General features: G+C 39.0%; 1 protein-coding gene across 1 annotated transcript in view; it reads right to left on the bottom strand.

The window, feature by feature from the left end:
- Positions 1 to 21,585, bottom strand: part of LOC111189209 (uncharacterized) — a 219,195-nt gene that overhangs the window by 183,244 nt on the left and 14,366 nt on the right. Inside the window, exons 6-12 of the mRNA XM_049468276.1 lie at positions 8,557 to 8,844; positions 4,948 to 5,259; positions 4,538 to 4,843; positions 4,173 to 4,460; positions 1,381 to 1,695; positions 976 to 1,284; positions 603 to 893 (exon numbers count right to left, since the gene is read on the bottom strand). Coding sequence (XP_049324233.1) covers positions 603 to 893; positions 976 to 1,284; positions 1,381 to 1,695; positions 4,173 to 4,460; positions 4,538 to 4,843; positions 4,948 to 5,259; positions 8,557 to 8,844 — 2,109 coding nt within the window. The remainder of the gene's footprint in view (positions 1 to 602; positions 894 to 975; positions 1,285 to 1,380; positions 1,696 to 4,172; positions 4,461 to 4,537; positions 4,844 to 4,947; positions 5,260 to 8,556; positions 8,845 to 21,585) is intronic.

Here is a 21,585-nt window from a genome sequence, read left to right on the forward strand (position 1 = left end):
GATAAGACAAAAGCCATATCTGGATGGTATTCGTTTTTTAGGGAGTCCCAGGGTAATATTCTCTTTTATGGGGGGTACTTTGTGATTTTATTCCCGTCCGGAACAACTATGTACGTGTTTTTCTCAGAAATAAAAAAAAAATAATACTGTTTTTCACTGAACTCCGTGGTCCTCTGGAAATTTTAGTTTTGTCCGGACGCAAATCTATGAGTTTCGTCACCTCGCGTTTAATACAATAGCTATTTGTTTACTGCTACGCACAATATTTACACTTTGGGCACACGTTTCCACGGAGATCCATGTAAACGGAACAGCTAGTGGAAATGGAGGAGCTACTGAAACTGCAGAAGTTTAATGATTTCAGGGGGTCACATACATATTTTAATGTCAAACCCAAATGATTTCAGTTCACAGCAGAAATAACAGGATTGGTCTTACTGTTCCAATACTTTTGGGGGAGGACTGCATATCAGCAAATTTAATATAGATGACCAGACAAAGAATGAATTATCTTAGGCTCATACTGACTGCAATAAAAAGTTAAAGCAAATTTTAGAGACATTTAGAAAGTGTGTTTATTTTAAGACCCGCGGTGCTCTTACCCACAGTGATGCCTATGGAGTTGCTCCTGGATGATGACATGATGGAGTTGTTTTTCTGATATGAATAGCCACAGCGGTACTGACCCTGGTCTAAGGTATCCACAGTCAGAGTAAATGTTGTTGTAGATTTAGCTTCTTGGCTTTTTATCGATATTCCATCTTTAAATAAATGCATATCTACAGACATGGATGTTGGGTTACGTATTGCGCATCTGAAACTAACAGGTTCCCCAGACACCACAGTAGAGTCTGATGAGATCAGGGTGAGTACGGGGCTCTGCAGGACATCATCTGTTAAAGGAATCATTTTAGTTAACATTGTAGTTAAAGTTAAGCTTCCAAAAAGTGTTGTTTTCCAGGAACAGTATCTTACCTGAGCAGATAACACCAGCATCTTCACTGTGACTACAGTTGGTAATTCCAAAACCTCCATGAGAGCAACTTGTGAGGTTGTTTTCTTGTCCAGAACAGCCAACATCATCCAGTAATACTGGTCCATTTCCCTCACCAAAGTGAGCACTATGAGTGATGCTGAGAGCTCTGCCACATCCCACCTGTCTGCACACTACCTCTGCATCCTTCATGTCCCAGTTATTACCACACACTGTTCCCCACTGACCATGGTGATAGATCTCCACTCTACCATTACAGGCACCTGTTCCATTTCCCAGCCTGATATTGTCTGATTTACAGCAGAAAAAGGAGGATAAAATTTGTTTCAATAAACAAGTAGTAGACATTAAACAGCATTAAAACCTGAAAATATTATTTTCCTCACCTGAGCAAGTAACACCAGCATCTCCACCATGATTACAATAATTTCTGCCACGTCTATTCTGACGGCACTCTGTAATGGATCTTTCACTTCCAGAACAGTGAACATTGTCCAGAAGTGTTGGGCCAAACCCTTGACCAAAATGAGCACTGCCGTGGACACTGAGAGCTCTGCCACATCCCATCTGTCTGCACAACACATCTCCATCATTTATGTCCCAGTCGTCATCATCACACACTGTTCCCCACTGACCTCTATAATAAACCTCCACTGTACCAGAGCAGCTTCCAGTGCCACCGACAAGTCTTACATTTATGTCTGCCAAAAAGGAGAATAAATGAAACAAATGAAATTACTAGTAGACTTTAACTTGTTGGCATAGTGTTGAAGATCTTTTTTGTCTAAAATTTCAAAAATGATACATTTTTGCTTAAAAGTTCTTCAAACTGATTGTGAATTACTATGACACATTGACAAGCTCTCCAATGCCTTCATTTCAAGCAAACCCGGAGGCCGGTAGTGCGAGTTGGAACTCTGCTCTGCTGTCATCTTACTGCGGATCAAACCTATGATCTGGCCAATCACTCCTCAAAAGAAACCCTGTGTCACCTGGAAATTCACTTTATGCTCTTCACTTTTTTCCTTTTTTTCTACTAATGCCCCAGCAGTCCAGATACCTTTCATGTAATATAGATTTGGTTACAGAGACGCAAGAAAGTAAAAAAGCTACAAGACATTGCTAAAGATCAGGATGTTCACCACTCCATAGTTAGACAAACTGTCTACAAATAAAACGGGATACTCTCTAGGAGAGAACCTCATTCCAAGAGTACAAAGAGTGATCCTACACAAGGCGATAAAGAGCACAAGTAAAACAGCAAAAGATATACAGAAATCTGTAAAAACAGAGAATGCTATTCCTGTATACTGTATTACAAAAACACTTAACACTAATGTTACTGTTCATTAATAGGCCACCACTATAGAAGCTGTGAATGTTTTATTATCAGTATACTGTATAAACCATAGACTGTATATAAAGATGGACGCCGTGTCGCCGTTCCCATTCATTCAATGAAAATGAAGCCAAAATCTTCCGCCATTTTGGCGATTCAGAGACCAGAGTCTGCGCAGTAGAGACCAGAGGAGGGAGAAAGGCTGTGGAGAGACCGCCTACTCATTTAAATAACCCCGCCCCTGAGGGCTGCCTCGGGGTCACAGACTGCAGAGCGGGGCGGAGCGGAGCTAACAGCCTGTTATTGGTCCCGCCCATAAGCAGCCCTTTACCATAACCACACCTTTTTTGAATAGAGCCGAATAAAGTTTTAAAAACCGAATTCTGTGGGGATATAACAATTTGACAATATAAGCAGAGGTAACACTAGCTGTTGCATTTAAATAATGGAGGTAGAATTACAGTATATTAGAAAAAAACGTGATTGAAAGTTGTCTGTTTTGCCATTGAAACCTATGGGGATGGGTGGAGTTACACAGCTTTCTGCAGCCGAACAGCAGGGGGCGCCCGACCTGTGGTGGCTTCACTTTTAAGAGACGATGCTCTGTCCAGCTATATACAGTCTATGGTATAAACTACTAATATCTAGGGATACAATATTTCATTTCAAACAGCTTATTTTTAAACCCCAAAAATAAATTAGTAAGTCTCAGGAAAGCCAGGCAGGGAGTTGTGGAGGCGGACGTAAACGCAGGTAATAAAATGTTTTAAATAAATAACAAATAAACAAATAAACCAGTAAGCAAAGAAACAAAGAAACAAGGAATAAAGAAATAAACCAAAACAAACGCGGGTGTAACGATAACATAAAACAAACAGGGAGGCTATACAAGGAAACAAACGAGTAACTGAAACAAGACTATAAACTAAACAGGGCAGATATATATATATATATATATATATATATATATATATATATATATATATATATATACACATACAAGGAAATAAACTAGAAACAACAAGGAACTAGATTAGACAGAAAATAAACAGGGCAGGAACAACCAAAAATATAAACAAAGATAAACTCAAAGCAGGGAATAAAGGAGCGTGGGAATAAACAAGAGAGACATGGAAAGATAAACGACAGGAGTTGGTGCAAAGACCGACAAGGACAAAGTGACAGAGGGGGACTATATAACACACAAGGGAAGAACACACACAAGACCAGACAACCACACGCTCAAACACAGGGGCTTAAATACACACAATGGAAATGGCAAACACCTGGGATTACTGATGAGGGGGCGGAGCTACATATTGAAAGAGGTGGGAGCACTAAAGACATGGGCATGGACTAGGGGAGAGCCAGGTGCTCTGAGCACATGGCTTTGATTACAAACAAAGGATGGGAAGAACATGGAGGCGAACAAGGGACAGGACCAGGACGTGACAGATATACAAAGTGTATTAAATGTACTTTTTTAAATAATTTGTGAAATGGTTAAATAAACATCAAGGTTTAGGAATGTTACATAGTTAAATTGTTTACCATTATTATAAGTTACTATTGCATTTGATAAAAATTGAATAATGCCTAGTCATGTGTATTTATCTGACCCACTCTGAGAGTAAGTAACTATTCGTCAGCTATATCTCAGTACTGCAACATAATGAGCCTGGACTAAACTGTATGGCTAACTTAAGAAAGGCTAAGCCCCTATTTTCACTTTGTAGAATAGCCCCTGAGTAACACTATCTACAGATTACTCAAACTGGTGATCAGAGATGCACATAATAGCATGGACATTTTTTTCTCATCACTGTTCTGTGCTCTTACCCACAGTCAAGCTGATGAAGTTGCTCTTGGATGATGACCTGATGGAGGTGCCTCCCTGGAATGAATAGCCACAGCTGTACTGACCCTGATATGAGGTTTCCACAGCCAGAACAAATGTTGTTGCAGATTTAGCTTCTTGGGTTCGTATCGAGACTCCATCTTTAAATAAACGGAAGTCTACAGAGATGGATGTTGAGTTGGGTGCAGTGCATCTGAAAACAACAATTCCCCCAGGCAACACAGTGGTACGGAATGAGATCAGGGTGAGTATGGGGCTCTCCAGGACATCTGTTAAAGAAGTAAGGAAAGTCAGGAAATGAATGTTTATTTAAAAAGAGTGTCGTTTACCAATAACAGTATCTTACCTGAGCAGACAATTCTAGCATCTTCTCTGTGACTACAGTTGGTAGTTCGAAGACTTCCATGAGAGCAACTTGTGGAGTTGCTTTTGTCTCCAGAACAGCCAACATCATCCAGTAATACTGGTCCATTTCCCTCACCAAAGTGAGCACTATGAGTGATGCTGAGAGCTCTGCCACATCCCACCTGTCTGCACACTACCTCTGCATCCTTCATGTCCCAGTTATCACCACACACTGTTCCCCACTGACCATCATGATAGATCTCCACTCTGCCATTACAGTCACCCGTTCCATTTACCAGCCTGATGTCTGATTTGCAGCAGAAATGGGGAAAGAGAAACATTTTATTTGGTGTAATAAATGAAAAGTGCACTTTAAACAGCATTATAAACTAAAAATCTAATTTGACTTACATGAGCAAGTAACGCCAGCATCTTCACCGTGATGACAGTTAGTTCTGCCAAATCCATTATGACGGCACTCTGTGATAGATCTTTCACTTCCAACACAATGAACATTATCCAGAAGTATGGGGCCAGTCCCCTGACCAAAATGAGCACTGCTGTGGATGCTAACAGCTCTGGCACATCCCACCTGTCTGCACACCACGTCTGCATCGTTTATGTCCCAGTCATCATCACACACTGTTCCCCACCGGCCTCTATAATAAACCTCCACTCTACCAGAACAAGTTCCAGTGCCACCGACAAGTCTCACATTCATGCCTATCAAATAGGAGAATTAATGGAACAAATGAAATTTCAAGAAGACTTTAACTTGTTTCCATAGAGTTGTAGATCTTTTTTGTCTGAAATCCTCAAAATGACACACTTCTGCTAAAAAACAATATTCGAACTGATTGTGACTTACTTAGAAATTCACAAGAGATTAGAGATTTTAAACGTGATAAGAGTGGGTGCCAAACGAATCTGCAGTGGTAACTCGTTCCACAGTTTTGGGGTATCCACAGCAAACGCTTGGTCACCCCTCTGTTTCAGCCTCGACTTTGGGACTACTAGACGAAGCCGATCGGCAGATCTTAGGGACTGTGCCACTGATTTAAAGTCACCCAATCTCTTAACAGTAAACTGTGTGTGGGTTTGTATTTAAAATAAGAAACCCTGAATTTGTGTCAGAATTGCACACAAAGCTCCTTAACATGCAATCAGCTCAATGACATTGTATTCCACTGTGTGGCGCTGCAAATGTTCAGAAGCAAACCACAATGCACAGGATTGCATTTCGTCTAGGAGCAGCCCGGCCAAAATGAAATGTAATCACTGTCCAATCAGAACCCACTACTAAAAGGCTGAGAAACCAATCAGATGTGAGCACTCATTGCAGTAATTTAAACCAGAAACAATTGTCTTTTTGCAACAGGATATATTTGGAAAGAAACATTATAATTCTATAAATTAAAGCCGGCACAGCAACAGTCGACTGTGTGCCTTTGAGTAGATTTTAGCACAGGCTTGGTTGTCATACTTACTACATTTTCACTAGGGATGCAACGTTTCTCTGTATTTTATCAAACCATTCGGTTCGGCCTGTTCGGTTTGATACACCCAGGTGGTATTTCAGTGCGCGCACTAACAGAGTGAATGAATGCTCTGGTCCTAAATGGCCAGGGGAAGGGGCTGCTGAGCGCAGAGCACCACCATAAACTGGCTGTTTTTGGGCCGTTTGAATGAGCGAAATTTGTTCAGAATGATGTTAATTAACACTGCAACACTGAAGAAGCATAAACCTATTATTTAATAAAAATGTGTCAAACGCAAAAGTGGAGAAGCTTGCCCACGCCCAGAGCTGCGTGATTATAACATTCTAACTGGTGATTTTTTTTAAACAGTTTGATTTGTTACTTAAGGTTATAATAGTTTTGAATGATTCATTATAGTTTAATTTGATATTGTTTTCACCTATTCTCGTCCAATTCAGTTAGTTTTAATTGGTTTTTAGAGTCAGTTTGCTTGGTTTTATTAGTTTTTACACATCAAATCAGAGAGATCAATCTGAGAAACACATAAACAAACTCAAAAACTCAATAAACTTTACAGGTTTCCCCAATTTTCACCAACATTATCAACTATGAGTGAGTGCGAATCCGACTCCCCGCAGAATCTGACTCCGCTTCACGGCACAACACCGCCCGCTGTAAAACTGCTGGAGTGGAAACAGCGCTTATAAATAAATTACCAAACACAAAAATGAAGGGTATTCTATCAGTAATTTCAGTTTGTTTTAGTTAGTTTTGTAAACTCTCAATACATTTCCAGTTAGTTACATTTTTTCTTTTAATTTCCATTTTTCTTCGTTTCAGTTAATGAAAATGTGTTTTTTTTACTTTCAGTTTTCGTTATTTTGTTCGTTTTTGTTAATGATAATACTTGGTTACTTGGTTATATTGTGATTTATCATGCCAGAGCATGAACTGTTCAATCAGAAGAGTGAAATGCAAAACCACCAGGCTAAAGAACTCCTTCTTCCCCACTGCTACCAGACTCCTGAACCTACCTCAGAAATAACCATTCACCTTACTCTCTACATGTTTACATGTCAAGGACATTTCTCAGAGGCACATGCTCACTTTACTGCAAAATTTTATAATTGCACTACTGAACTTTTTGCACTTTTTTCATATTCCACTGCTGTAGATAACATATACTTACTTGTAAATAATATCCATAACACATTACTGTTTTCATGTATACATTTCCATCCTGGATGTAAATTTAACACCAATTTAATATTTATATTTAGTTTATTTCTTTCTTTATTGTATATTTTCTATTTTTATCTTTATGCAGCATACTTGGCGAGGGGCAAAAAAAGAATTTCATTGTACGAGGAAACTTGTTTCTTATTGTGCACATGACCATAAACTCTTTGAATCTTGAATCAGAGCTTTATATAAAATAAAAATAGCATTAAAAAACAGATGCCTATGTCACATGACTATTCCCTGGAGCTCGACCCGAGGAATGTGGGGGCAAACATTGGGTCGGGATCGGGTTCGCGCAGAGAATCTAAGCTCTAATATTGATATATCGAAACCGAACCGATAACGTGGTCCAAGAACCGCGATACAAAACGAACCGTGGCCACACTGTACTGTTGCATCCCTAATTTTCACACTACCTTTTTCAAGCTTTTCACTGTTTTTTTTTTTCAGTGTTTCTTATTTTAAATTCAGATACACACACTGTTTTCCTGCTAAGAGATTGGGAGACATTAAATCAATGTACTGGAGCTTTGACTTCTCAGTGTGGCACGTTTTTTTCCATCAGTGTTTAAAAGCAATACTCTGAGTATTACACTTAGAGAATGTATTTTGTGGATTGCATTTACATTTTTCCATGGTAGTGTTTGCTTTTCAATCTGGCACTAATTCCACTCTCCATAGTATCACACCCAATTAATGCTGGGCCAGAGCAAAGGTTTAAAATAAGAATACTACTAATAATAAAGACATGTAATAGTCATTATATTATCTCTGTTTGAATTCATTGTAAATGAAAAAAAAAAAAAAACGTTCATTGTAATGTTTGGATTCGGCTTTAACAAGTAAGACCTGTTGTGGCAGAAGAATTATATGAGGTAAAATAATGCCTTTTTAATCAGCAATTATGGGCTAGCCAGGTTTGACTGACCACCACAAAACTAGCTAACAAAGAATAACAAAGCTAACAAAGAAGAGCCAGCGCTCTTTGTGCCAACACCTCAGCCAGCGAAGGTACTATTGGCCAGCGCACTCTGTGCCAACACCTTAGCGGCCAAGGGTAATACAAATACATAATAATAATAATAATAATAATAATAATAATAATACAAAAAAAAACAAAAAAAACAATGAGCGTGGAGTGAGCTGGCTAACTAAAGTGAGGATAACTCAAATAAGCCAAGCGTTTACAAGCTCACTTCATAGAATATCCCCTGATTAACACTAACTACAGATTAATCTAGTGATCAGAGATGCACATAAGCATGCAAATCTTTGTCTCCTTACTGTTCTGTGCTCTTACCCACAGTGATGCTGATAAGGTTGCTCTTGGATGATGACATGATGGATGTGCCTTTCTGGTATGAATAGCCACAGGTGTACTGGCCTTGAACTGGCGCATCCGCAGTCAGAAAAAACAATGTTTTAGATTGATCTTTTTGAGCTTTTACCAATACTCCATCTTTAAATAAACTGAAGTCTACAGAGATGGATGTTGGGTTGGTTGAATTACATCTGAAAATAACAGTTTCCCCAGGCACCACAGCAGAGTTTGATGAAATCAGGGTGAGGATGGGGCTCTGCAGGACATCTGTTAATAAAGTAATATATATGCATATTTATGTATGCATATTTATTTACCAAAAAGAGTGCTGTTTACCAAGAGCAGTATCTTACCTGTGCAGATAACACCAGCATCTTCGCTGTGACTACAGTTGGCTTTTCCAAGACCTCTATGAGAGCAACTTGTGAAGTTACTTTCGTGTCCAAAACAACCAACATCATCAGCTCTAGGAGTGAAGCTGACTGCTCTGCCACATCCCACCTGTCTGCACACAACCTCTGCATGCTTCATGTCCCAGTTATCACCACACACTGTTCCCCACTGACCATGGCGATAGATCTCCACTCTGCCATTACAGTTACCTGTTCCATTCACCAGCCTAATGTCTGATTTACAGCAGAAAATAAAAGAAAAACATTTAATTTGTTTCAATAAACAAATAAAAAAGCATTAAACAGTATTACTACTTAATTAAATGAAATGTTTCTTACCTGAACAAGTGACACTGGCATCTTCACCGTGATTACAGTCGTGTCTGCCAAATCCATTATGACGGCACTCTCTGATGGAGTTTTCACTTCCAGAACAACGAACATTATCTAGAAGTATGGGGCCAGTTCCCTGACCAAAATGAGCACTGCTGTGGACACTGAGAGCTCTGCCACATCCCATCTGTCTGCACACCACTGCAGCATCATTAATGTCCCAGCCATCATCACACACTGTTCCCCACTGTCCATTATAATAAACCTCCACTCTACCAGAACAGGTTCCAGTAGCATTTATAAGTCGAACACCTAAGCCTATCAAAAAGGAGAATAAATGCACAGTTTAACCAAATATTGCAGACTGTAGCCTGGTTCACTCATGTAGAAAGAAACAAAAAAGACCCATTGCATTTCTGTTACAAAATGTCAGAACATCAAATGCTGTGATTATTATTATGTTGGATGACCACCAGAGTGGTTAGGTAGTGGATGAGAATGTATAGCATGCATTAAGACCTGAATACCAACAGTCATACACGACACCACACCCCTAGCTCTAAAAAAAGAGGGAGCACACATTACTGTTACACATTGCATTATTATGGTCTCTGCCTAAATGACGAGGATGACGATTTTGCTCATCCAGCATCACTGAACCACAGATCGATGCATAACAAGGCAAGGCAAGGCAAGTTTATTTATATAGCACCTTTCATACACAACGGTCATTCAAAGTGCTTTACAAATTAGAAAATACACAGAAATCAAATAAAAAATAAAATAACAATAAAATAACAAGTGTTCTGTGCCATGCCTACTAACCACCAGAGCAGTATGTAGTGGATGACGAACAGTGTTGGGAAGGTTACTTTTAAAATGTAATCCCTTACAGATTACTGATTACATCACTCAAAATGTAATTTGTAACGTAATCAGTTACATTACTTCAAGTGAGTAACGTAATCTGATTACTTTGGATTACTTTAAATATTGTCATTTTTTAAAGCCTGAATGAATGTAACAAATAGATAAACAAATAAAACAGCCTTTTCAATCACTCTATAAAAATACTTATGAAACCATTTCATCAAACAATTTTATAAAACACTTCTATAAATTGATGATAAAACCATTTAAAACCAAACAATGTAACAACAACTGTAAGCTATCTATTTGCAGGTTTGCCACCAGTGTTAATTTTGACAACAAATTTTGATTTAGTCTTAGTCATAGTCTTGTGACGAAAATAGCATTTAGTTTTAGTCACAATTTAGTCATCTGAAATGTTTTTAGTTTTAGTCGACTAAATGTCATAAGAATATAGTTGACTAAAATTACAGTCAATTTAGTTGACTAAAATGTAAAGGGTGTAAATGTAAATGCTTTTTCATCAGTTCCCTTGAATTATTAACTCTACATGTATACAAAATGAAACGTTTAATAACCACTTGAGTAATATTGTTAATGTTTGAAAGTGAAATATATTTATATATGATTTAATGTATATTATTATTATTGTAGGTGTGTGACTATACATATTTTACATTTAAAATTTTGCTCTAGAAATCAGGTCATAAAACATCTGAATAGTTAAATTATAGTTTAAACAGAGCTGTAGATGCAAAAACTTTTAAAGGATCTAGTTTTATCTCCAGCACTAACAGCACACCTACTGTAGCTACAGTCTATAAATGAGATCAAAAACACACACACACACACACACACACTGTCCTGTAGAGATGCTCTCAGGATGTATTGAGAGACTTCATGAGTTAAAGTGAGAAACTTATGAGAAAGTGCTGTAAGGAACTGTACACAGACTTTTGGGTTCATAGATTGACTTATTTTATTGTTTTATTTTCGTTATATTATTGAGTTCCTTTCTGACCTGCTGCTGCTTTAACACTAGCTATATCTTTCCCACTGTGAGACTAAACAGATGATCGGATCTTAATGAGTTAGGGTTCTGTATCAGTTCTGTGTTTTAGTGCACTGCTGAGTTAAACACATCAGCTCATGAAATAACATCAGTATTAAAACGCGGATCTCTGCATGGAGATCTGTGTTTCTCTGGTCTGCAAAAGCTGAAAGATTAGTGGTGTTTTTACCGGAGATGGAGTCGCTCCACGCGGTTTACACGTTATCTTGTTTTTCGCGACGTCAAAAGAGAAATATATCGCCTCTCTCTCTCTCTCTCTCTCCCTGCTGAACACTGTCGAGTTAACTTCCAGTCGAGCTCCGTATCGACAGTTTAATTCCGCGCGGCGCTGCTGCAGGAGAGGCAGGTACTCCACCTTCGCTAAAGTAGCAGTGATTGGATCTCTTCCTAACTGGTCCCTACCTTTCACAGACCTAAATCAGTTCTGATTGGATTTCATCCCTGCCAAACATTTTCGTCTCGTTTTTATTCGTTGACCAAAATGTCAGTTAATTTCGTCTCGTTGTGTGAGCATGGAGCCGCTGTGAGCCGCTGTCTGCCCCTCCTCCCTGTGTGTGTGTGCAGCGAGACGGGAGGAGGGGCAGACAGTTCCCTGTCATATCAGAGCGTATTCACCGCAACGTTATTTGCGTTTTGTCAGTGTTGGATTGGAAGAGCAAAAATAGGAAAGTACCGCAATGTAACCCTTTTATTTTAGCAGAGTAACTGTAATCTGATTACCACTTACTGAAGCAGTAACTGTAACGGATTACAGTTACTTATAATTTGTAATCTGATTACGTAACGCCGTTACATGTAATCCGTTACTTCCCAACACTGATGACGAATACCAAAAAATTTCATGAAGGCAGACTCCCCAGCGGCGGCTGGCCTATAGGGGGCGCCGCCCCCTTTAAAATTGTTCAGATAATAAAATTAATTAATTATGAACTGCAAAATATTTAGAAATATATTTATTCACACTGCGTGTTTAATATACACGTTAGAATTTATTAAAATAATAAATACATATTTGTATTTAATTGCTCACATTGTGCATACTTCCCATGTGCAGGGCGCCAGTCTAATGAGAGTGTATGTAGGCACGTCAACTTTTGGCAGGCACGTGATCTGAGGCTGATTATTTATTGGTTATTTTAGGTTTTTAAACGCAGGGATCTGCGTCCCGGACACACCCATTCTAGTGGTCACTACTGGTAGTGTGTTAGTACTAGATAATTTGTTTTTAAACATCCTGTGATTGGACAATTCCCAATTTTATATTTAGATGGGACCGATACATATTCCAGTCCACAGCTTGAGCTGGACAATAAACCTGCCGTAATGTTAACACAAGACACATCACTAACCCGGATTTCCGTTTCACCGTTTACGCTGAACCACCAGCAGCTTCAGTCTGCGGCTGACTGAGTAAACTTTAGCTGTTTTTCTACCAAACAACGTCGACTATTTGGAGAGTTTTCTCTTTGGAGACGCCGAACAGCAGAACAGCTACATGTAACTTAATCTTTGTAAATTCAGCGTCCGAGGGGTGAAGAGATTAACACCAGCAGTCTGTTATCCTAGCTAGCATTAGCACCGACAGCTGCGTTCTGGTGTTGTAAAGGTAACAACCACAGACTAGAGTAATCTTAAGTCATAATCCACAAATTTTATAAATCCACAGGATCTACAAACACTAACCAGCACAAACCCACCCATCTGTTGGTAAAGAAAAGTGATTGATTTAGTTCGGGAATACAGTTAGCCTCGCTAGTTAGCCGTTAGCCATCTCCATTAATATCTGCAGTCTGTTAGCTCAGCTAGCGTAGGGCCGTCAGAAGCAATCCGGTTTTAAGAAGGTATAATAAATAACTCAAGAGAACTACAGCCATAATCCACATTGAATACCAAACCACAGATCCTACCCACTCTAACCAGCTCTGAGAAATCAATCTGTTATTTAATTAATTTCGGAAATACAGATTTTTAAAAGGGCTGAGTAATGGTGCCAAGACCTTAGGCATATAGATAGGAGAAGACAGGGTGTTCGACCTTCCAAATGGAACAAAATGTTCACTTTCTACAACAAGAGCCAAGAAGGTCCTTGTGGACGGTCGATGAAGTAGCGATGCTGCAGTAGAGAGAACATCACTATAACCAGTGGTGGCTGGTATTAAGCAATGAGGGTTAAGGGCTTTGCTCAGGTGTCCAACCGTGGCAGCCTGCCTAACTGGGTATCGGACCCACAACACTGTTGCCGGTGACCTGGTGATGTAACCGCCGATCCACCACTATCACGTAAAACTGGGAGGGAGTTATGGGTTAAAAAAGCTCCTCACAAATATGGCCTGAGCCCAAACATGACAGTCAGTGATTGCTGTCTAGGTCCAGAGTGGCTAGACATGAAAGAAGCGAGGTAACTTTTATCTACATGTGAGACAAACGAGGGAGAGTGACATGTGACCCCCTTTTTAAGCTAGAGCGGTGGTGTCACTCATGATCAATATTCCAATTTCAATGCTACACATGAGATTCCCCTCCCAGCTAGTTGCTCTGTAATCTGTCTTCAACTGTTTGTGTATTAAAACGAAATCCATTTCTTTTTTAACATTAAGTAAACTAACCAGCTGATAATGCCACACCAACAAAAAAATAAGAGAACCATTTGAAATGACCTGAATGTCTGCATTGTTTACTGGCCATTATTTAACTCAAAATTGTGTAGGGTAAGTGTACCCATTAAGCCCACCAATATCTAAGTTTTGCAATTTTTTCTAGATATTGACATAATTTGTAAGTGACATAATTTGTTAAAGGGCAAGGTTTACCTCTCATTTGAATATTTATTAATTAGTTAATGTACATTTCAAAATACAAAATTAAGAAATTTTAGGGAAAACGTCAAAAGTCTGGCGTGGGCTTAATTGGTACCATAGTACCATTTAAGCCCATGTGTGTTCCAAATAAGCCCATAACATAATTTATTGATCAAATAAACTTGTTTAATAATTTGTTTTAAAGTAAATAGCAATATATTTTATCAGTAACAGTGAAAATGTTTTTTTAAAACCCCTTTTAAACATAATCGTCATCTGAACAAATAACATTGAACATGACAAACAGTGTAGTACACAACATGGAACAATGAATCATTTCATTTTGTTTCTGTTTTAGTCTAATAAAAAAGGTTGTACATGAAAAACAGTTTAGAAGCAGAATTGTCTAAAAATCTCCAATATAGCCTTATTAACATTGTAACCCATTTTTACCTATTTTATCTGAGCTTCTTTCATGCAATTCAATGAGTAGATTTGATCATTTTAAGTTTTTGTTTATATGAAGTCTCCACCTCAATGTGGTTGCTCAGGTAGAACGGGCAAGATCCATTTCCCTTATTAGAAGCTCGAACCAGTGGTTCAGTATGTCATCATTGGCTGAGGCCTCCCATCTAGCCACAGAAAACTGTTCCAATTTGTGAATCGTAAGCTCAGGATGATCTCACATGAAACGTTTAAACCATTTGCATCCTGGCCTTGATAATCCTCAACTCTGACCTTGGCCTTCACTCTTTCCCTCAAAGATTTTCTGTCTACGCCACATTGTTTTGCTAACACAGACATCTATCTATCCATCTATCTATCCATCTATCTATCTATCTATCTATCTATCTATCTATCTATCTATCTATCTATCTATCTATCTATCTATCTAGTAAAGTAGATCAGTAATTAAAAATCACACAGTGAACTGTTTCTTTTGAACAGAAAATGTATTTAACTTGTACTAGAGGAAATTCCCTATTGAAATATATGAGGTGGGCTTAAATGGAGCATACTGGGCTTAAATGGTTCCGCAGAAAAGAACGCTAAAAAAAGACAACGATTTCCTTTCAAAATCTAAGATATGCTCACAAATCCATGCATGAAGCTTAAATATAGTTTGCATCAAACATTACAGCAGTTACTACTATCCCCACATTCAGAAATATAAAGTTTTTGTTATTGAATATTAACATGTGCTTGCTGCAGTTTGCATGCATTTTGATGGGATGTACCATTTAAGCCCACCTGTAAAAAAAGCTAATTTATTAAATTAATCAGCTTCACAGAACAAATTATGATGCATTTATCTAAATATCAATGTTAAATGTATAACAAAATGCTTACTATTTGTAGCTGACAACCTTAATTATTGTGGAAGTGTAGCATTAACAGGGCTAGGGGTGTTAGCATTAGTATCAGCTATGTTTGCTAGCTCATAAACTCATATTTCCATTTGAAGGGAAATAGTATAATTAGGCAAAATACTATTTATTTACATATCAAAATTGGTACATTTAGCTCTTATTTTACATTATATTAATGTACCTACCAAAAATGTGGCTGAAAATTGCTGAAGATTGATGATTCCTGACAGGTCTCAAAACACCAAAGTTTTTAAGTGTCTTCTTCTTAGGGGTCCCGAGACTGTATACACTTGGGCTGGGCTAACTCAACAATGGAAAATGTGATTTGTATGCAATAAAAAATGTTATGGAAGTAACAAACCATTTGATTGGATAAAGTAATGGATGCCAAAATATATGTTTTCCTTTGTTTGTAAATTGACATCAAAGTTGAAAGTGGGCTTAAAGGGTGCATGGGCTTAATGGGTACACTTACCCTAATAACACATGAACAGGTGGACTGTTTTTTACTGAAAATATTAAGTAAGCAAACTAAAGAAAGAAAAATAATTGTAGCAGTGTTTGTACCCCTGAAATTTAAAAATAAAGTGTTTCTCACAGAAAATAATTGCAATTAGAAATTTCTGTATACACAGACGTGTTACAGATGCAGGCAATATAAAAATCACACCTGAAAAGGAGAGAAGCTGACTTAAACTTTGAATTAAGCATTTGTGTTTCTATGTGCCACACTAACCTTGGATAACATAAAGAGTAATGTACAACTCTGTATGACACTAGCTAATCTCCCTGTATGTGGGTGGGTGAAGGATTTATAAAAGGTTGCAATGCAAGATAGTCCCTATGGCGGATAAGCAGCCTCAGTCAAGTTCCGAAGAAATTCAATCTGTCCTGCAGGCTCAGGGTGCATCAGTCTCAGCGTCAGTCCGTCAACACTTAAATTAAATGCTACAGCACCCTCCACAATTATTGATAGTTCCTAGAACTTTTGTCTCTTCTACTGTAGTTTATAAAGTTGATAAAAGTATCTAGAAATCTTCAATAAATAATTAATCACTTCCTGTTTCCCTGGGGTATAAATATTATGTGACACAGAGGCCCATTTCTCTTATCCACTCTTCAACATGGGAAAGACAAGAGAACACACTATTCAAGTAAGGCAGCTGTGTGTCGACCTTCATAAGTCAAGCAATAGCTACAAGAAAAAGGCCTCTTGCCTACACCTGTCCATATCTACAGTCAGAGGAATTATCAATAAGTCTCAGCATTGTCCAGCATTGTGGATGACCCCACCCATCCCTCACATGGACTCTTCTCTCTGATGCCATCCGGCAGAAGATACAGGAGCATTCAAGCCTACTAGACTCTGCAACAGCTTCATCCACCAGGCAGTCAGACTTCTCAACGCACAGAGACAGAGCTGAACCTCACCCCACCCACTACACTCACACAAAACTGAACTGACCCCCCCCCCCCCTTTACACACACAAAGACTAAACTTCACCCCCACACACACACACACACACTCAGCACACAGAGACTGAAATGTCTTTATCCCTATCAGCAGTATTTCCTGCCACTCTCAAAAACTATAAACTCTCTACCTCAGTAACTGCTGTGATTATATATGTTCTAAATGTTACAGTATGTTACAAATCTCTGCACCTTATCCTCACTATACACTTTATTATACTGTATCGGTACTGCACTGTCCTGTCTCTTAAATTGTCTCGTCTTTTGTATTTATTGTATTTATTGTTAGTGTTATAATTTTATGTTGCACTGTCGTCACTCCTGCACTTTATGTTGTCTATTGCTTGTTGTTCTATGCTGCACCATGGTTCTGGAGGAACGTAATTTTACTACACTGTGTACCTGTACTCAGATGAAATGACAATAAAAGCCTCTGGACTTGACTTGACTTGAAGATGGGAACGCAAGAATAGTGGAATAGTGGCAAACAAGCCTGGGCGAGGACGCACGATTATCTTGCCACCACACACCATGAGAAGGAGGGTAAGAGAAGTAAAATCTTGGTCAAAGTGCAATGTTAAAGAATGGTATCAAACAGTAGCATCTTATGGTCACAAAGTCTCCATAACAACCATTAGACACTAACTATATGCCAACGAGTTATTTGCATACCTGTCAAGTCTCCCGTTTTGGCCGGGAAACTACCGTATTTTACTCCTCTTTCCTGCCGTCCTCCCGTATTAGTATTTTCCCGTAAATTTCCCGTATTATATTAAGATTAAAAAATATATATTATTGAGGACACAGGGCACTGACCGCTCTGTGTCTCTTAACCAATCGTGGAGCCGGTTCAAGGAGAAAGTCCCGCCTTTCAGGAGAAACAGCCAATCAGCTTGAAAAGGAGAGTCAGTGGGGTGAAGCCCCCCGTCGCTGTGAGTTCAGGCAGCTAGTCGGAGCAGCTGATGTTAAAACATATCTGGATATTCAGTGATTTTTCTTAAAGAAAGGGAACGGTAGGCTAATCATGTAAACTGTGATGAGATTTTTCTGATAGCTGCTTAAAAATACTCGTCTCCGAAACAAAACACACAGATTAAACCTTTTAAAATAAAAAAATTACAGCTTGTGACTCAGTTTAACTAGAAATGTGGAGAGGACCGAAATTAACTGAACTGATCAGGGGTTGAGTGATCAAAAGAAAGAAGTATTAATTAAAAATTATTAATTGTGTAGGCCCCTTAGGACTATTTTTTACTGATGAAATATATGTGGTCCATGTCCTTTTAGTAAAAGCTCATAATACTATTTTTAGGTCACATGCAGTCATTTTGCAGAATTTGTGCACCCTTTGTTCAATTTTAAATCTATTACATAAATAAAAATATATAATATAAAAGAGTGCATTTATGGCAAAAAAGACATGAAATCTTAACTTTTTTATATCTAGAAAAGGATTTTTAATTTGGCTGTATTAAAAGAATGAAATATGTAGGAATGTCCACAACATTTCAGATTCTGATAATCTAATTGTAGTGTGTAAGTGGTTCACAGGTGGTTATTTTAGATTTTTTGTAAACCTGTCTTAAAATGTAAGGGATACTGAACCTTTGTTGGGCTGATGGGACGGCTTTAAGTGGACAGAGGAAAATATCCCTTATTTTTAAATCTAAAACTTGACAGCTATGGTTTTTTGGGAGGCATGCAGACTTTTTCACTTATAAGCCTAAATGTAAACATTTGGGGCATCATGCACGGTTTGATAAATCCGGATTTTTTGTGCGTGCAGAACTTTTCAGCTCTGAGCGTACGGAACATTTTAGTAGAAAGTCCACGCAAGTCTTAGTACATGAGGCCCCTGCACTTCGCTAAGCAGTACTGGGACTTCAACTGGGACCGTGTTCTTTGGTCAGATGTTTGGCAACAATCTGAATGGGTCTGGTGTAGCACACAAAATGAGTATATGGAAAACCACCTTATGGGGGTGATCGTTGATGCTGCAGGCCTATTTTTCTTCCAAAAGGCCCCGGGAAGCTTGTTAAGGTGCATGGCATCATGAACTCTTTTAAATACCTGGGGCCTCATGTCATAAGACTTGCGTGGACTTTCTACTAAAATGTTCCGTACGCTCAGAGCTGAAAAGTTCCGTACGCTCAAAAAAATCCGGATTTATCAAATCGTGCCTAGGCCGAATCCCACGTATTTTCTCTTAGTACATCTCAATCAACTTGAAATTAAGCACAAGTGCACAAACACATCACACCTGCCATGACTCCCTCAAAAAAAGGCGTACGCCCGAAACAAAAATGCTGTGGGGGAACGCACTTTCTCACGTTCAAGTCAAATTTTGTACATCTGATCGTGAGCGTGAAATATGGCGTACCCAATGTTTTTGTGCGTACGCACTATTAGTACATGAGGCCCCAGGAATCTGGTGGCCTCTGCACAAAATCTGAAGGTGTGTTGTCACTGGGTGTTTCAGCCAGATAATGACACTGAACATGTGGCCAAATCTCAAAAATCTCAAAATCAAGCTTCTCCAATGGCGATATCAGTCCCCAGACCACAACCCTTTTGAAAGCCTGTGAGATGAGCTGAAGAGGAGAGTGCATGGGAGAGAACCAAGGATTAGGAGTGGTTGAAGATCCCTCTCATCTCCCATCTTGGGAAATGTTATAAGAGAAAACTAAGTGCTGTCTTGTTGGCCAAAGGGGGTTGTACAAAGTATGAACATCAGGGGTTGGTGTCAGTACCTAACAATTGGCGCTAGGGTTGTCAACTTTCAAAAACAGATATACACCAGGGGGCTGATGCTTTTACACTATATATTTTATGGTGGTTATGTCCCCGTTTACTCTATTGCATTTCTATAATCTTTTCTGATTAGCAGCGACTGAGGGTGTGTGTGTTTCTCTCTTCCTCATATGAAAGTATCAGAGAGTTCCTCTGTAGAAAACTACCTGAGCTTCCGTGACACGTTTAATTTTTGGTTATCATGCATTAAAATAAGACATTTGAGCATCCAGCAAAGCCAGAGCAAGAGGAAAAAATTCTCTCAGGAGACAATTATTTTGTTACCATTGGAGCCACATCCCTTTTTCTCATTCTGGTGTTAAGCTGCATTGTGCATGATTTGCACAACAGAAATTTCCTAGCTTTCCTTAAAAACAATGCAGGAACAATGCAGAAACATTGTAAGAGAGCCTGGGAGGTGCAACAATGTATATTATAAAGGGTGCTCTTACCCACAGTGATGCTGATGGAGTTGCTTCTGGATGATGACATGACGGAGGTGCTTCTCTGGTATGAATAGCCACAGCTGTACTGACCCTGGTCTAAAGTATCCACAGTCAGAGTAAATGTTGTTGTAGATTGAGTTTTTTGAGATTTTATCGATACTCCATCTTTAAATAAACGGAAGTCCACAGAGATGGATGTTGAATTGGGTGCAGTACATCTGAACTGAACAGTTTCACCAGACAACACAGTGGAGTTTGGTGAGATCAGGGTGAGTATGGGGCTCTGCTGGACATCTGTAGAAGTAAGAAGTAATTTCAGTAAATTATTGTTCATTTATATAAACACAATTGCTTACCAGGAACAGTATCTTACCTGAGCAGATAACACCAGCATCTTCACTGTGACTACAGTTGGTAATTCCACGACCTCTTTGAGAGCAACTTGTGAGGTTGCTTTCATGTCCAGTGCAATCAACATCATCAAAAAATGTTGGCCCACTTCCGTCAACAACATGCGCACTACGAGTGGCGTTGAGAGCTCTGCCACATCCCACCTGTCTGCACACTACCTCTGCCTCCTTCATGTCCCAGTTATCACCACACACTATTCCCCACTGACCATCATGATAGATCTCCACTCTGCCGTCACAGTCACCTGTTCCGTTCACCAGCCTAATGTCTGATTTGCAGCATCAAATAAAATACATATTTTTTTATTTGGTTCAACGAATGAAACAATCAAAACGGCATTACAGCGTAAAAATGCAATATTCCTCACCTAAGCAAGTAAAACCAACATCTTCACCATGACTACAGTCGTGTCTGCCAAATCCATTATGACGGCACTCTGTGATGGAGTTTTCACCTCCAAAACAGCGAACGTTATCCAGAAGTATGGGACCAGTTCCCCGACCAAAATAAGCATTATTGTGGACACTGGCAGCTCTGCCACATCCAATCTGCCTGCACACCACGTCTGCTTCATTGATGTTCAAGAAGTCATCACAAACCGTTCCCCACTGACCTTTATAATAAACCTCCACTCTACCAGAGCAGATTCCAGTGCCATTGACGAGTCTCACATTTAGGCCTGCCAAAAAGAATAAACACCCAGTTTAATGAAAAATCTCTGTTCTAGCAAATATTTAAAGCAGCACTAGGTAGGATTTCCTTGATTTTAGATCTTTTTAAAGAAGTAAAATTACAGCTTAAAACTCACTGCATTGAGGTGTAATAGGAGGAATAGCTGTGCTCTCGTGTCTCTGTGCTCGTGGCCGCGACCAACGCTTGCAAGACCTGCGACCTGCTTTCCGACCTTTAGTTCTAACAGTTCTACAAGGACTACTGGTTCATTCTTTACAAACTAACATACAGACACTCTAAAAGAGGCTGGAAAGAGACCGAATATGTGTGTGAAAGCCAGAAAACGAAAAAGAGAAACTAATCTGCCTGAAACATTTTTTA

Source organism: Astyanax mexicanus, chromosome 19 (assembly GCF_023375975.1).
Source record: "Astyanax mexicanus isolate ESR-SI-001 chromosome 19, AstMex3_surface, whole genome shotgun sequence".
In the NCBI taxonomy this organism is placed as follows: Eukaryota; Metazoa; Chordata; class Actinopteri; order Characiformes; family Acestrorhamphidae; genus Astyanax; species Astyanax mexicanus.